At 45.3% G+C, this 17,078-nt stretch overlaps 1 protein-coding gene across 1 annotated transcript in view; it reads right to left on the bottom strand.

The window, feature by feature from the left end:
- ZBTB40 (zinc finger and BTB domain containing 40) overlaps positions 1–15,274 on the bottom strand; it is a 71,185-nt gene extending 55,911 nt beyond the window's left edge. The window contains 8 exon segments of the mRNA XM_073603384.1: positions 1,332–1,468; positions 2,006–2,198; positions 3,060–3,211; positions 6,054–6,261; positions 9,741–9,874; positions 13,581–14,404; positions 14,406–14,610; positions 14,974–15,274. Coding sequence (XP_073459485.1) covers positions 1,332–1,468; positions 2,006–2,198; positions 3,060–3,211; positions 6,054–6,261; positions 9,741–9,874; positions 13,581–14,404; positions 14,406–14,566 — 1,809 coding nt within the window. The 5' untranslated portion in view covers positions 14,567–14,610; positions 14,974–15,274.
- Positions 15,275–17,078: the final 1,804 nt, after the last annotated feature.

Genomic DNA, 17,078 nt, shown 5'->3' with positions numbered 1-17,078 from the left:
AGATCACCACACAAAGAAAGAAAATATTGTTGATATGGCCTTGAACAAAAAGTCTATTCTGGAATATGTGGGCTTCTAGGGTCAGCATATGTGTGCTTCAGAAGAACCAAAATAAAACACAAGGTTAAAGAGGAAGTAAACCCTGGTCGGTTTTTCTTCCTCTTTATTTCCCTGCAAAGGTAAAGCATAATGGGCTACTATTTTGTGTCACTTACCTTAAACCGAAGCCTGCGATGTCACTGCTGTCCCCATTAGCAGCGAGCGTCCATCTTCACCCCTCTGCCTTCCGGGGCCGCAAACTCCGGCTCTGTGACTGGCCGGAGTCGCGGGAGCCGCCAGTCACGGCATGACCCCTATTAGAAACGGCAGGATGTGCCCCTTCTAAAGTGCGCATGCGCCATAGACATCGGCATATGCGCCGTAGTCATCGGCGCTCGGCTTTTTAGTAAATATCTCCTAAACCGTGGAGGTTTAGGAGATATTTCAAGCACCTACAGGTAAGCCTTAATATAGGCTTACCTGTAGGTAAAAGTAGTTGTACAGGGTGTACAACCACTTTAAACACTTGCATCCAATATCCCTCTGCGTCACACTTCACATTGACTTGGATGAAAGATCAAAACCAAAGCAACATGAAGCATCACAAAAGCAGCAACACACACAAGTGTCCACAGCTCCATGCAGTGGCGAAACTACCAGGATCACAAAGGTCGCACTTGCAACTGGGCTCTGGCGTTCCGCCACCGTGGGGGGAGGCCCAAGACAGCAGGAAGGGGCCTGCTGAAGAACATGTGAAAGGGTCCCACTGGGGACCACAAGGCTAGGTTCACACCGCTATGATCCCAAAGTAGTGTGACTTGCTTGCAATTTCCTTGCCACTTTTGTGATTTAACATTGTAGTCTATGGCACTCAAATTGCACCAAAGTCACAGAAAAGTAGTGGAAAAACCTCGTTTTTGTCTGCAAATTGAGTCGCAATGATTAAGAGGGCACCCACTGAAATGAATATGTTCTGCAGCAGTGTGAACCAGGGCTTATAAAGGGCCCCGTGACTGGAGTAAAGAACCCTGGGACCGATGGATAGGGCCCCGGCGGTCAGGGGGGGCCCCTTCATAGGTTTTTTGCACCAGGGCCCTTAATGTTCTAGTTACATCACTGGGTCTGCGTAAACCAAAAATTCAAACAAGCCATTTCCAGATCCTTCAAAAATGATTTATAAACAGCTATAAAAAGCAAAAAAAAAAAAAAAAAAAAAAAAAAAAAATATTGGTGTACATTAGTTTTAAAAAAAACAAAAAGCACAGTGCTGCAAATAGAAAATAGAGGCTCACCTCTTTCTCGCCATCTGTTAAATGCGATGCTGTTGAAATGCCACCGAGTATGATGTCAGCATCGTTCACCACTTCTGAAAAATTCTCCTGATATTGTTTCAGCAACTCCGCTCCGTAATCAGCTGTGCTCAGCTTGCCTGCACCAGAGGAAGAGGAATATTTTCCATCTGTTTATTATGCTGCCAGATAAGAGACTTTGGGCCAGACATGCAAAAAATCACGCATTGGGTTTTTCACACTACTCCAGCATTTACAATTCACACAGAAGTTTTTTTCATATTGGTAGAAACAGCAAATGTGAAGTTACTGTAAATTTTGCACACAATCGCAAACTGTAAACATCTGTCCTGGACAGCCAATACATGACTTTGTAAACCCCCCCCCTCCCGATTCCCTACTGCATACAGTCTAAAGAGCACTGAGAGAAAACAATAACCTGCCAGTAGGTTTGTAGGGCATGGAAGGAAACCGCAACACACACAGGGAACAAACATGAGGGGAACATACTACCTCCATGTCCAATTAACATACCCAGAGAAACTGATGCCAGCCCACACTGCTAAACCACTGTACTGCTCTGTGGATGGCCGCATGCATATATTCACCACTGCCCAGATCAGCTGAAACATTTGTTGCTAAAAGGCAAAAACATTTTTTCTAGGCTTGTTTTATACCTTTGAAGTTGGACTTTTTGCTGTGTGGCTCCAGTAGATCGAGCAATGAGTGGAGGTCAGGAAATGCTTCTCGGACAGCTTGAAGAAGCTTGATGAGACTGTCAGGGCTCAGGGTTTTGGTTTCTGATGCCTTCCTTAACAGTTTATCCATAGCTTCCTTATGTGACCCACCTTCACAGCAATCAATGATCACCTATCAATATAATTAATGTTACACAAGAGCCACCAGGAGGGGAAAAAAAAAAAAAAAACAATAACAAAAACACACTCACACACTACTTTTCTCAAACTGCACACAAAGATATATTTTTTTTTTTTGCACAAATGAGGTAAGAGAATTTAAAGTGACTCACCTAAAGCTAAGCTTCAGCCTTAGTGATATTAAACCCACTGCCTCTATTTTTGTTTGATATTTTATATTTATGATTATATTAGTATTATACCTGGATACCTCTCACAGTATTAAAAAAAAAAAAAAAAAAAAATTGAAATACCTTTTTAAAGGATAAGTTCAGGATAAGTTCATGTTTCACCCATTTTTAGGGTGTAACGAGTAACAAGTTCCAGCATCTGCACCTTCTCACCCCCCCCAATCCCCTTTCCCTGTGACAGCACCACCCACACGGCCACATCATTCATTCACAGTTTCCTGTGAATAAATGCCTACAAGTACCGTCTGCCATTGCAGCTGACGGCTTGTAGTTTCTCAATGAACTACAAGGGTGCTGATGAGCGCTCTTCTAGTCCATTGGTCTTTCTGCACTCAAGTAACTGCCTGCTCGTTTGTATGAGTCTGCAGGAGCCTGAGAGTGCAATGCTCTGCAGGATCCTTAGAAAAAAAAAAAAATTAAAAAAATAAAATAACGAATGCACTTTTTTTTTACCTGCAAGAAAATGTGCATTTATTTATGACGTCCTCCCAGAACAGAAGTGCTCCCGCTAGGCCATCATTTTACTATAGGCCGCGCAGGTAGGTGTTAATATGATTTGATGCATATGTACACAGGCATAAATATATTTAAATCTTCCTAAAAAAAAAAGCCATTGTAAAAACCTTTTTTTCAATTGTGGTAAGAAAGTCGTCCTCTGCTGTATCTAGGCACTCAATGATTGGGCTGAGCTCTGTAATACACTGGATCAGCTCTTCTCTTCGTTCCATCAGAAGATCAAATAAAGTCTTTTCTTTTTCCACCAGTGCCGGAGGTCCTGTGACGACAAGACGATAAGGCATTTATAAAGGTTGTGCAAACCAAAAGATTTGTAGTTTCTGTGCTTGAGGGCCCAGGTTTTGTGTTATTGTGAATAGCATCCACCCCAATGCACTATCAAAATGCATGTGGGCTGAAACTCACACAGCATTCTTTGTGGTTCACTGCATGAAAATGCAAACAGCATCTATTTTTCATGAACTGAGGTGTGTTGCAGTCCCTTCAGTTTTCAAGAACTGTCTGATGATGATGCAGCACACCCCAACATACAAATACATATGTGCTGTAGTGCATTGCATTGTGCTATGCTGCAGCATGCTGTGCTAAAATGCAGACATACTGCATTGCATCACAGGGCACCGTGTCAAATCGCATGGCACCATACAGCAACGCAGCACATCGCGGTGAATGAAGTGTACGTTTTCTATATTTCAGATAATGTCTGCATGAAGAAAAAAAAAAATCCGGACAGTGGAAGTTCCATTTTTGGGTGGAACTCTGCTTTAAGTAGATCCTGCTTTATTCTTTTATTTAATCCACTTAGCGACCGCAATAAGTATATATACTTTGCAGTTTTCAAGTGGTTTATAAGGATTATGGCTGAAGATATCAGCCATAACCCCGGTATTGTTTTTTTACAGGTGGGGGCTGTCTTTCTCATGAAAGCAGTTGTGCCCACCTCAATCTCACCGGTGGTTCTCAGGCTTTGTAATGGGAATAAAAGTGATAAAAAAAAAAAAAAAAAAAAAAAAAATCGTATAGCAACCCTATCCCTCTGTCCTCACGCGCAGAAGTGAACGCATACATAAGTCACGCACGCAAATGTAAACAGTATTCACACCACACATGTGAGGTATCGCCGCAAATGTTAAAGTGAGAGCAATAATTCTAGAGCTAGGCCTCCTCTGTAACTCTAAACATGTAACCTGTAAAGGTGTTTAAAGCGTCGCCTAAGGAGTTTTTAAGTACCATAGTTTGTTGCCATTGCATGAGCATGCACAATTTTAAAGTGTGTCATGTTAGGTATCTATTTACTCGTACTATTTACACGCATTTTTCACAATTTAGAAAAAAAATTAGGGTAAATATTGTGGGTTTTTTATTTTTTTTATGCATTAACCACTTCAGCCCCGGAAGATTTGGCTGAATGACCAGGCCATTTTTTGCGATTCGGCACTGTGTCGCTTTAACTGACAATTGCGTGGTCGTGCGACACTACACCCAAACAAAATTGACATCCTTTTTTTCCCCACAAATAGAGCTTTCTTTTGGTGGTAATTGATCGCCTCTGCGTTTTTTATTTTTTGCACTATAAACAAAAAAATAGCGACAATTTTGAAAAAAAAAAAAAAACAACATTTTGTACTTTTTGCTATAATAAATATTCCCTTTTTCTAAAAAAAAAAAAAAGAAGAAGGGGGATATTATAGCAAAAAGTACAAAATATTGTGTTTTTTTTTTTTTTAGAAAAGCAAATCAAATTTTTTCTCAGTTTAGGCCGATATGTATTCTTCTACAAAAAAAAATTGCAATAAGCGTATATTGATTGGTTGGCGCAAAAGTTATAGTTTTTACTAGTAATGGCAGCGATCTGCGATTTTTATAGGGACGGCGACATTATGGCGGACACATCGGACACATTTTTGGGACCATTGGCATTTATACAGCGTTCAGTGCTATAAAAATGCACTGATTACTGTAAAAATGTCACGGACAGAGAAGGGGTTAGCACTAGGGGGCGATCAAGGAGTTAACTGTGTTCCCTGCTACATGTTTCTAACTCCAGGGGGAGGGAACTGACTATAGGAAATGACAGATCATGGTTCCTAGCCCTTAGGAACACACGATCTTTCTCTCCTCACAGAGCAGAACAGGGATTTGTGCGTTTACACACACTTCAGTGTTCTGCCTCTCGTGCCCGCGATCGCTCGTGGCCGGCGGTCATCGCGGTTCAAGTGTATTTTTTCCAAAACAAGCTGTGTTTGCAAAACCGCTGCGCAAATACTGTGTGACATAAAAGTGTGCAACAATTACCATTTTATTCCCTAGGGTCTCTGCTAAAAAATAAAAAATGTATAACATTTGGGGTTATAAGTAATTTTCTAGAAAAAAATACTGATTAAAAGGGCCCCAAAAAAAAAGCCTGGTCCTAATGTGGTTAAAGTGATGGTAAAAGATTCATAAAAAAAAAAAAAAAAAAAAAAACACAACAAATACTTTCTGCCTCTGTGCAAGGGTTTTGCACAGAGTTGCCCCGATCCTCCTTTTCTGGGGTCCCCCCGTAGCGCTCCTGGCTTCTCCTCTTTAAGTGCCCCCTCGGAGAGCCGCACTCCAAGGGGGCACTCGTGTGGGCGTGCTCCCGAGTCCTGCTGCTCCGTCTATTGAAACAGACAGCAGGACTCGGCCCTGCCCCTCGGCTCCCGTGTCACTGGATTTGATTGACAGCAGCTGGAGCCAATGGCTTATGCTGCTATCAATCTATCCAATGAAGACCCGAGACAGCAGCTGGAGCTGCTGTGCTCCTCCCCATCGCTGGAACAATCGGGCTCAGGTGGGGGGTGGTACTGCAGCACAAAAGGTTTTTCCTCTTACTGCATAGAATGCAGTAAGGGGAACATCCCTAAAGGGTTTACAACCCCTTTAAAATTCTCTCCAACCACATAAATGTATCCTAAACCATAGAGATAATTTTTAGTGGGATTTCCCTGAGACCTGAAAACTTTTTCAAGGGGTGGGGCTAATACATATATAAGACTGGGCTAATAGAAAATACAGGTAAAAAAAAAAAAAAAAAAATCTATATAATACACTAGCAGGCTTAGACGTGAGCTTCCTTTTACCTGTATCTACAGTTACTTCCTCCACAGGATCTTCGGATTTTGGCTCTTTTTCAAGCAGTGCTTCATTCACACTTGGATTGGTGTCCCGGCACAACTTCAGCAAAGCCAGAACAGTCTCAACCACAATGCTTTGCCCATCTTTAACCTTTTCCAGAAGTTTGGCAAACGTTGAACTCCCCTCTTCAGCTTGGCAACATTCTACTACAACCTGAAGAGGAACACAGGCAATGGCGTTAAAAAATACCATATATTTGGAGATAGATCGATACTGCTGATTTGGACAACTCCGTACCATAATTAAAATGTGCGAATACCAGAATGGCTCATGAAGTTTGAAGCGATATTGAAGTCTTGTTTTTTTTTTTTTCCCCTTTTAAAATAACAAACATGTTATACTTACCTGCTCTGTGTAATGGTTTTGCAAAAAGCAGCCCGGATCCTCCTCCTCTTGTCTCCCCTACCAGCACTCCTGGCTCCTCCCTCATGCCCCCACAGCAAGCAGCTTGCTGTGGGGGCACCCAAGCAGGCACACACCCCCGAAGTACTTATTTTCTGTCTGCTTCTTATCAGCACATGAACAGATGGACTCCTTGTTCTGCTTCTTCCTCTCACACTTCAGCCCTTCTATACTGGGAGTGCAAGAGGCTGATACCAAGTCAAATTCAGATACTTACATTAAAAATGGATAGACAAATACAAGGGTTGGAACAACTCCAGTCCTAGCGCTCAAAGGATAGCAAGAAAAGAGTAGAAATGAATCCGCTATATATAAATCAAATACAAGCTGCTGTTATGAAAGGAAAATGCACAGATGAAACCAAAATATACTCTTAAAAAAAGATTGTATTAACAGCGCTACTGAAATTACACAAAAATACTCAAAAGGTTGAGGGTGATGAACTCGGTAATACTACAATCTCGAATGAACGAGGATAAATATAAAATAGTAATATAACAGAGTTCAATGTAGTGGCATAAGAACTAAAAGTCCCTATATAATAATTCAGAAAAATACCAGCAATAGCACATAATATAGCAGAGGTGGTATAAGAGACACTAGTGACAACTGCATAAACTCAAGATTTTCTTATAAACAGTTCATTGCATGCAGCAAACAGTTGAGATAAAGGATTAGATTCTTTCTGGAGTGCACTTTTCCATTTCCAGGCTACAAACAAGTTGTCAGGTGGCGTGCATGCAACTCCATTGTCAGTCTGTTATATCAGAGGCGGACACCCCCTGTACAGACATGCAGAAGAATGACTGACAGATGTTCCGGTGTTCTGCCGAGAAAGTCTCCCCGGCGGATAAGGACCCCCCTGTACAGGCGCAGCGCTTGCGCAGTACAAACGACTTAGGAGCCGCCAAAAATAACCAAAGCTGAAAACCTTCAATCAGCTGTACACGCCACCTGCGCCCTGGGTCCAGGTTCAAGCCCCACCATCCAAGTGGACCTAGAGGTAGAATAAAAAAGTGGCGAGCGAAGCGAGGCCGTGCCCGAAGCGTGGCGAGCGAAGCGAGCCCGCGAGGGGCCCTCTTACAGGCGCCGTGTACAGCTGATTTACAACTATTCGGCTTTGGCTATTTCCGCCGGCTCGCACTGCGCAAGCGCTGCGCCTGCGCAGTACAGGGGGGTCCTTATCCACCGAGGGGAACTTTCTCGGCAGAACACTGGCCTATCTGTACAACTGTGACCAGACCCTGCTCTGCTCTCCAGCTACAACCTGCAGCTTATTGCAATCACACCAACACTTAACACAAGAGCATGCATTCCTTCACACATCAAAGTAAACAGCAACAAGGAAATACAGGAATGGAAGAAGCATGTCCAGCCACCTGAACTTAGCATGCATTATTTCAAAAACATGGAACATGACTGGCTGCTTTGGATAACAAGCAGTGGTTCTAAAAGGCAGAAGGTATTTTATCGTAATGTATTCAGATAAAAAAAACCTTGTGTGCAGCAGCCTCCCCAGCATCCCTAATAATTACCCGAGCCCCATCTCAATCCAGCGATGTTGCATGAGAGACTCGGCTTCCCGGAACTCTCCCTCCTCATTGGCTGAGACAGCAGCGAAGCACCATTGGCTCCCGCTGCTGTCAAAGTCAGTGAGTCAATGAGGAGAGAGAGGGAGGGGGCCAGGGTTCTGTGTCTGAATGGACACAGGGAGCTGCGGCTCGGGTGCCCCCATAGCAAGCCGCTTGCTGTGGAGGCACTCAAAAGGAGGGAGGGGCCAGGAATGCCGAAGAGGAACCCAAGAAGAGGAGGATCTGGGCTGCTCTGTGCAAAACCACTGCATAGAGCAGGCAAGTATAATATTTAATTTTTAACAAGAAAAAAAAAAAAGAAGGAGACTTTAGTATCACTTTAATGGATTCCTAAGGAAAAAAAAAAAAAAAAAAAAAAAAGGGGGTTTTAGGCATCAATATTCCCCCCCCTTCAACCCAACCACCCCTTTTACTTACCTGAGCTCTCATTTAATTCAGTGCTGTGCCCGTCTGCAGCTCTTCTCTCCCCTCACTTCTTGATTTCACAGGCTTTGTTGAGGCAGCGGAAGCCAGTGGCTCCTGCTGCTGTCAATCAAAGCCAGTGGCGAGGGAGAAGGGGGGCGGGGCCAAACTCTGCTGTCTGTGTCAATAGACGCAGACAGCGAGGCTTAAGAGGGGGCCTGCATGAATCTATGGAGGCACTCTGCGCAGGGGAGAAGCCAGGAGCACCAACGGGGGACCTGAGAAGAGGAGGTTCAGGGCCGCTCTGTGCGATTTTATTGAGCACATAAGTATAAGGCCTCAGGCATACTGGACGTTGTAAAACCGACAGTAGCATTAGGTGTAGAACGAGTTCAACAGTGTTTATGCAGTAGCGTTTTACAGCGTTTTTTTAGCTGTTGCATCTTTTAGCTTTTTTAGCAAAACTATACTCCCACAAAAGCTTATGGCTCAAAAACGCTAATAAACATATAATAGCCACGTTTTTCAGTTTTTAACAGAGTTAGAGCATTTTTACAGCTGAAAAACTTAAAACCACTAATTCTGGGTCTTTTTTCCAGCCAGAAAACGCTGATAAACAGCCTGTGTGTGCATGGACACATAGGATAACATGCTGGCTGCATAAAAAAAATGCCTGAAGCCAGAAACAGCGGCTGTAAAAATGTCCAGTGTGCATGAGGCCATAACCTGTTTATTTAAAACAAAAAGCATTTACAATCACTAGAGATGCACCAAAACATTTCGGCCGAAAATGGTGTTATCGGCAGCATGCCGATAAGAGAAAGATGCTTTCTTTCTGTGTTTCCAATGCATTTGAACTGGGAGGCGCGTTTTTTGTTTTGTTTTTTAACTGACCAAAAATGCACCAAGCTGGATTTTTAACACCACAATGGAAGCCCAACAGACCAGTGTGCATACACAGAATTTAAAGGGATACATTTTTCTTAAAATGTTCTTGTGCTAAAGGTGCCAATAATGGCTGACAATACATTCATATTCATTTAAATTGATGATATTAATTAAAAAGTCGGTTTTCGGCCAAGTGCATCTCGCATTTTCAGTTTCGGTACCAAAATTTCCATTCGGTGCACCTCCAACAATCACTTAACCTTGTTACTACTTATTTTTGTTACATTTTTCCTGGCAACTGCAGACAGGTCCCCCCCCCCCGCCTTCTTCCTGTAATAGTACACTCACCTGTTTTTCGGTCTCTTTGATATCTTCACACTTGTTTAGATTTTCAAGAACACTTTGGGGGTCTGAGAGTGCTTCGCTGAAGATACTCTCATAACGGATAAGAAAATCCAACTCACCCGATGCTTTCTCCAACTCTAAACATAACATACATCAAGAACCATTAACAAAGAACAAGAATAGAAATAAAAAGGCAATTATTCTATTTTTTTTATTAAAAAAATTCATACACATGGATGTTCAGCTCCTATTGCCCCACACCCAGGACATACCGTTTCTTACATTTAGGCAAGCAGCAGGGTTTAAGGATGGCGGTCAGCTCTTTTGAAAAAGCAATCCGAGTGGCTAACTAGCAGCTGGATCGCTAGCACTGGGACACCCGTGCGGCCAGCCGGCGCTTCCTCCAGCTAATCAGAGGTAGAACTGCTCTCTCCGCCTCTGTGATATAGGAAACTGGAAGCGATAAGCATACATCACTTCCGGTTTCCCCGGCACCATTTTTAAAAATGGAAAGCATTTGATCACACTGATCTTGGTGTGATCAAATGCTTTTAAGGGCAGAGGAGCGATTTGGGGTCTTATTGGCCCCAGGTCTCTCCATAAAGAGTACCTGTCACATGGGATTGTTTACATTCCTTGTGACAGCAATAAAAGTGATAAAAAAAATAAATAAAAAATGTAAAGTGTCAGTGCAAAGGCGAACGCATGCATCGGTCTCACTCACACGCAAACGTCCCACCGCGAACATCAGATCATGGACAGTAATTCTAGCACCAGACCTCCTGTGTAAATCTAAAGTGGTAACCTGTAAAAGGCTTTTAAAATGTCACCTATGCATAGTAAAATTTATGTTGTACGCAATTTTTAAGCGTGACATGTTTGGTATCTATTTACTCAGTGTAACATCTTTGAAATATTTTCCATCCTGGCAAAAAAACATTTTATTTTTTTAAATCAGGACAAGTAGATTATCATGAGGGATGATGGATTGGAAGATTGGAAACTGGAACCCCAATTTAGTCCCTTGGACAAATAGTTTTATCAAAAGTTTCCACACCCCTGCTACACACACATTTGTTTAGTACAGTTCTGTTAGTCACCAAATTCAGAAACACTATTGAAGCAAATGAGCTTCAGTGTTTTTGTTTTTTTTTTTAAATCTTTTTTTACATTGTCAAAGCTATGGTCTCTGTATTTACATATCTGATGATAGGGAGAGTAGCACACACCACAAAAATTTTCATGGTTGGCTCTGCTGTGAGGGTTGGAGAAAGGGGCGGTCATAGGTGAATAGGTGCTACAACATGGCACTACTGGAGCATGCAACATCATTTCTAGTCCTGGAGCTGTGCTGTAAAAGCAATTATTTAAAAGAGAAGTACGGGAATTTTTTTACATTTTAGAATTACACTTACCTAGGTGGATGCAGCATCAGTCCAATGCTGCATCTGTCCCCCGCCGGCTCTAAAACACTACTGATCGCTCGGTTCTCAGAGCTCCGCAAGCAGAGAGCCGGTGACTGTCAGTCACCGGCTCTCTGCTCTGCCCCCCCCCCCCTCACTGCAGCGCCCGGCTCAGGCTCTCAGCGGTTCGCTGAGGAAGAGTCGAGTGCCAGGCTAGGCATGTGGGCAGATCCTGACCACATTGTCAGCTCTGCGACTCCCGCTGTCTGTTGAAAAAGGATCACAGGAGTGCAGAATCGTTGTCTGATCTACTCAGCCTAAGAGAACTTACTAAAATGTTACGATGACTGGAAGGCTGAACGTGAACACAGGAGTGCACTCTATTTACCCATAGATAAAGCTGGACCTAAACCCTTCTCATCCCACATCTCAGCTCTAATTGCGATTGCAGGTTAAAATCCTTCATATGCAAAAAAAGGACCTCTAGATGCAATAGCTTTCTCAGTGCTGAGCATCAATACTTAAGTTCTAGGAGTCTGTCCAGCATTCTTCCTGAAAGCAGTGCTGCTAAAGCTGAACTACTCTTGAAAGGGGGGGGGGGGTTTCCCCCCACACTGCAAGGGTTAAATGCATATTTTTGTCCACAGTACTTTTAAATGCAGTTTTACTTACCTTATCCCTCGCTCCTGCGGCTTTCTCTTCTCTGGACCCCCGAAGCTCCTTCTCTTTGGTGCTCCAGCTAACAGTCGCACTTTCAACGTCAAAAAACAAACAATGGAGGACCAGTAGAAGGACCAACATTGTAAGTAAGGGTGGCAAGGGTCTGCCCACAACACTGAGCATTGGAAGGAAGAGGAAAGCCCCAGCTGCCAGGAAGCGAGAGACAAGGTAAGTAAAAAAAAATGATTTTTTTTTTTTTGTTTTTTAAATGGTACCCTAGACAAGACTGAGCTTTCAACCCCTGAGTGTGGGGGTAGTTCCACTGCAAAGGTAGTTTCTCCTGTGGAGTCTCTGTAGGCCAAGAGTGCTCAACCCATGGCCTACAGGCCACCTCCTGCTCTTGGTTAGTGGGTCGGCAAGCCCAGGTTGCAAGATGCCAACCCACCATCCTATAGCCTCAGAGTGGATGGTGCCGGAGGAAGCAAGCGGCTGCGGAGGGAGCAGCATAAGCCGATGCTTCCTCAATAGTGCCGGATCCTGTCTCAGGCAAAGTGCATTTAGTATCACTCCAACGGCGAGCAGAAAGTGAAAGAGAAAAAGTCAGTTAATTAAATAGCACAGTTTAGCAATGGGGATCGTTTTTCAATGGTTATTAGGCTGCTTTCACACTGACCTGCAGATGCAATGTGCTTTCCTGCGGGTTACCTGCACTGAGCCATAGACTTCCATTATATCCTGCGGGTTTGGTGTGCTTTCAGAAAGTGCACCACATCCGCAAGATGTAATAGAAGTCAATGGCTCAGTGCAGCTAAGCTGCAGGAAAGCTGTTGGTGTACTCTGATGCAGGTAAACCACGACGCATCCATGTGAAAGCAGCCTAACAGGGGGCTCAGGACAGTAAGGGCTCGCTCGTTTACATTTGCAGTTTTGGGGGCAATAAAACACCATAGTTCATTGTGGCCCCAGTGACCAGTTACCAAATCACTTAAGTGGCCCTCACTCTTCAAAATGTTGAGCACTCCTGCTGTAGGCAGTAAAACCTGACAGGAGTTCTAATCCTTCTTCACTCTATCCAAAATTAACCAAAAAAAAAAAAGAAGTTTTGTTTATATGCTGTACATTTCTACTGGTTAAAGTGGTTCTAAAGACTCAAGGTTTATTTTAACCTTAATGCATTCTGGGTGCAGTTTCTCTCTGGGGTCCCTCTCTGCTCATTGGCTCACACAGCAGCTGGAGCCATTGGTTCCTGCTGTTGTCAATCAGTCAGTGAGCCAATGAGGGGGGAGGGTGGGCAGACTGAGACGTGCTCTGGAGAGAGAGGGCTCTGGAGCGAGCTTGCTTCAGTGCCCCCATAGCAAGCGGCTTGCTATTGGGGGCACTCAGCAAGGGGGAGGGGCCATGACCACAAGCGGGGGACCCAAAAAAAGGAGGATCTCCGCTGCTCTGTGCAAAATCATTGCACAGAGCAGACAAGTATAACATGTTGTTTTTTTCTTTCCTTTAAAAATAAAGTACTAGTAGTGCATGTTGACAACAAAATGGGTAAAAAAGGATCCCCCACTCACCTAACATGGAAGATAGCTGTTATGGGGTTAGTCATCAGCTGTCCAAAATATCCCGAACAATCAGACTAACTTTACAGCCTGTAACCTCCAATATTTTCACTTATGCTGGACACCTAACTGTGATATAATTCTGTTTGACTGCACTGAAACAGATTAAAAAAAAAAAAACAAAAAAAGAAAGAAAAAAAAAAAAAAAAAACGAATTTAGGTGTTACCTGGCTTATCAAGTCTTCTTTTCTTTGCTGCAGGCTCATTACTCTCCTCGGGTTGGGGCAGCTCACCATCTTGTCCTGAGGACTCTGGGGTCGTTTCAGCACAAGTTTCCCCTAAAGCAGAATCTGTAGTTTCCTCAACTACTGTTTCTGATACGAGCTGATTGGTGGTTTCTTGCTGTACTGGTGGAACACATGGCGATGGTACAGTTTCATCCTTAGCAGGAGGCGGCTCCTTATCCAACCCCTCAGATGTTGGTGCAGAATCTATCTGTGCGGGGCTTGGTGGTCCTTCTACACTTGAAGGCTCCATCACACAATCCACTTTTTCTTTTACACTTTTGGAGCTCTGCTGTGGTTGAAATTGTTCTGTAGTGCCCACAGGAGGCGAAGGATTGATGGTTTGTAGGTTCCCATTAGCGTCCAGCTTCTTAGAAGAAGAAACGGGCTTTGTAACTTTTTCAGCCCCTCGCTTCTCAGGAGCGGAAGCTAAAGACGTCACTCCAGTACTCATAGGCAGTAACATCTTATCAATGGCAAAAGTCTCACTTATGACATTGCTCCTGGGGGCTGCAGGCCTGGCTTCAGGTTTAACTAAGGTTAATGGCTTAACGGAAACATCCTTCACCTTTTGAGTCTGGGTGGAGTGATTCATGAGCTCCGTCAGGAGGTTCTTACAGCTCACAGCAACATCAAACATTTGAAGGCTGTCTGCCACAGTGATAATTTTTGTCAGGTTGTGTTTTCCAGGTGGAAGTTTTCCTGAATACATCATCTCCAGCAGCAGAGAGAATTCTTCTGGCGATACAACGGAGGCATCAATAGATTTCCAGTAAAGACTTAAAGAGGAGACTTGCAGCAGAAAGGACAAGCTTGTGAGCCCGAAAATGCAATGTACCAACGAAAATTGTGCAATCACAAAACTGCTGCTCTTTACACAGAGTGTAGACTTGCTGCAAGAGCTGTCGGCTGTAATTTGGAAGCTCCATTGTTTAAATATAATCTCTATTATATGATGTATTCTTGAGGATACCTAAACAGACAAAAAAAAGAAAAAAAAAATTTAACAGCACATAAAACCTGTTACATTCAAAAATCATACATGTGCTAAATTTAAATAGTTTTGTAATTTTCTGGAGCACTACTAAAGCCTCGTACACACAGTACGAAAATCAGAAGGGGATTGTCGTTTGACAGACTGTTGTCCGAAATTCTTACCGATAGTACGCTCCTTTCAACAATTGTTTTCCAATTTTTCGGCCAACAAATTTTGGATGACAGCCTAGTAAATTTTTGTCAAACGACAGCTCCCCTTTAGATTTTCGGATGGTCAGTACACAAATCCGTCACACAAAAGTCGAAAGTACAAACACGCATGCTCGGAATCAATGCTCACCAAACACGAAATTAGAAGAAGGGGCCCAAAGGGTGGCGCTGAAATTCCTCGTAGTACGTCACTACGTACGTGTTTGTGGCACGACAATTTGTGTAACGTTAGTATGCAAGACAAGATCCTGGCACACGCCCTTTTGACAAAAATCAGACACTTGGTTGTCCCGAAAATCGTACCGTGTGTATGAAACTAACACTCTAAAGCCCCATACACACTATTAGATTTTCTGCAGATTTTTGTCTTCAGATTTACCAAAACCATATAGTGCAAGGGCCTGCCTGATGGCATACAAATTGAAATTGTAAGACCCCTTTCACACTGGGGCGCTTTGCAGGCGCTACCGCGCTAAAAATAGCATCTGCAAAGCGCCCTGAAAGAGCCGCTGCTGTGTCTCCAATGTGGAAGCCCTGAGGGCTTTCACACTGGAGCGGTGCGCTGGCAGGAGGGGGGGGGGGGGGAGGGTAGGGAAGGGAATTGGGGGGAGGGAAGGAGGGTGAAGGAAAGGGTGGGGGGGGAGGAAAGGGTAGGGGGGGGGAGGAAAGGGTAGGGGGGGGGAAGGAAAGGGTAGGGGGGGGAAGGAAAGGGTAGGGGGGGGGAAGGAAAGGGTAGGGGGGGGGGAAGGAAAGGGTAGGGGGGGAGGAGGAAAGGGGAGGAAACAGTAGGGAGGGAGAGAAAAGGGTAGGGGGGGGGAGAGAAAAGGGTAGGGGGGGGAGAGAAAAGGGTAGGGGGGGAGAGAAAAGGGTAGGGGGGGGGAGAAGAAAAGGGTAGGGGGGGGGGGAGGAAAGGGTAGGGGGGGGGGGGGGAGGAAAGGGTAGGGGGGGGGGGGGAGGAAAGGGTAGGGGGGGGAGGAAAGGGTAGGGGGGGGGAGGAAAGGGTAGGGGGGGGGAGGGTAGGGGGGGAAAGAAAAGGGTAGGGGGAGGAGGGAAAAGGAAAGGGAAGGGGTGAAAGAGAAAGAAAAGGGGAGAAAGAAAAGGGGTGAAAGAGAAAGAAAAGGGGTGAAAGAGAAAGAAAAGGGGTGAAAGAGAAAGAAAAGGGGTGAAAGAGAAAGAAAAGGGGTGGAAGGGGGAGGAAAAGGGGTGGAAGGGGGAGGAAAAGGGGTGGAAGGGGGGAGGGTAAGGGGTGGAAGGGGGAGGGGTAAGGGGGTGGAAGGGAAAGGGGAAGGGGTGGAAGGGAAAGGGAAGGGGTGGAAGGGAAAGGGGTGGAAGGGGGAGGGAAGGGGGTGGAAGGGGAGGGGGAAGGGGGTGGAAGGGGGTGGGGGATGGGGGTGGAAGGGGGAGGGGGGAAGGGTGGAAGGGGGAGGGAAGGGAAGGGAGAGGGCAGGGAAGGGGTGGAAGGGAGAGGGAAGGGAAGGGGTGGAAGGGAGAGGGAAGGGAAGGGGTGGAAGGGAGAGGGAAGGGAAGGGGTGGAAGGGAGAGGGAAGGGGGTGGAAGGGGGAGGGGAGGGAAGGGGTGGAAGGGGGGAGGGAAGGGAAGGGGTGGAAGGGGGAGGGAAGGGGTGGAAGGGGGAGGGGGGAGGGAAGGGGGAGGGGGGGAGGGAAGGGATGGGAAGGGGTGGATGGGGGAGGGAAGGGGTGGAAGGGGGGGGGAAGGGGTGGAAGGGGGGAGGGGGGAGGGAAGGGAAGGGAAGGGAAGGGAAGGGAAGGGGTGGAAGGGGGGAGGGGGGGAGGGAAGGGAAGGGGTGGAAGGGGGGAGGGTAATGTTTACATTCTGCTGAGTCTTCTTTCAGATTAGTCTTGGAATATATCACATGATGAGTGAAATGTGTCCATACAGAGGAGGGAGCTGTCAGTCTGTCAGGGATGGTCCAGCATGTTGGATCTCATCATCATCAATAATAATAATAATAGTCCCCATCCCTCCTCCCATCACATCACCACTACCAGGCACACCGCTCGCTTCTGTGACGGGACCAGGAGGAGGAGGTGCGGTCAGGCCATGCTGGCCCTTATAGCCCCTCTAGCTCTCTTAGGGCCGCAGCCCGGTGCACGAAGTAATCATTCCCCGGCTCCAGCACTGCCTCCGCCACACTCACCGGTTCCGCTCCCCCCAGTGACAGCACTCTTGTTTATCTTCCGGTGCCGGTTTCCTGTCACACCTCCTCCTTCATGT

This window comes from Aquarana catesbeiana, linkage group LG10 (genome assembly GCF_042186555.1).
Source record: "Aquarana catesbeiana isolate 2022-GZ linkage group LG10, ASM4218655v1, whole genome shotgun sequence".
In the NCBI taxonomy this organism is placed as follows: Eukaryota; Metazoa; Chordata; class Amphibia; order Anura; family Ranidae; genus Aquarana; species Aquarana catesbeiana.
The sequence above is the reverse complement of the archived record's forward strand: the minus strand, read 5'-3'. Positions and strand labels throughout refer to the sequence as shown.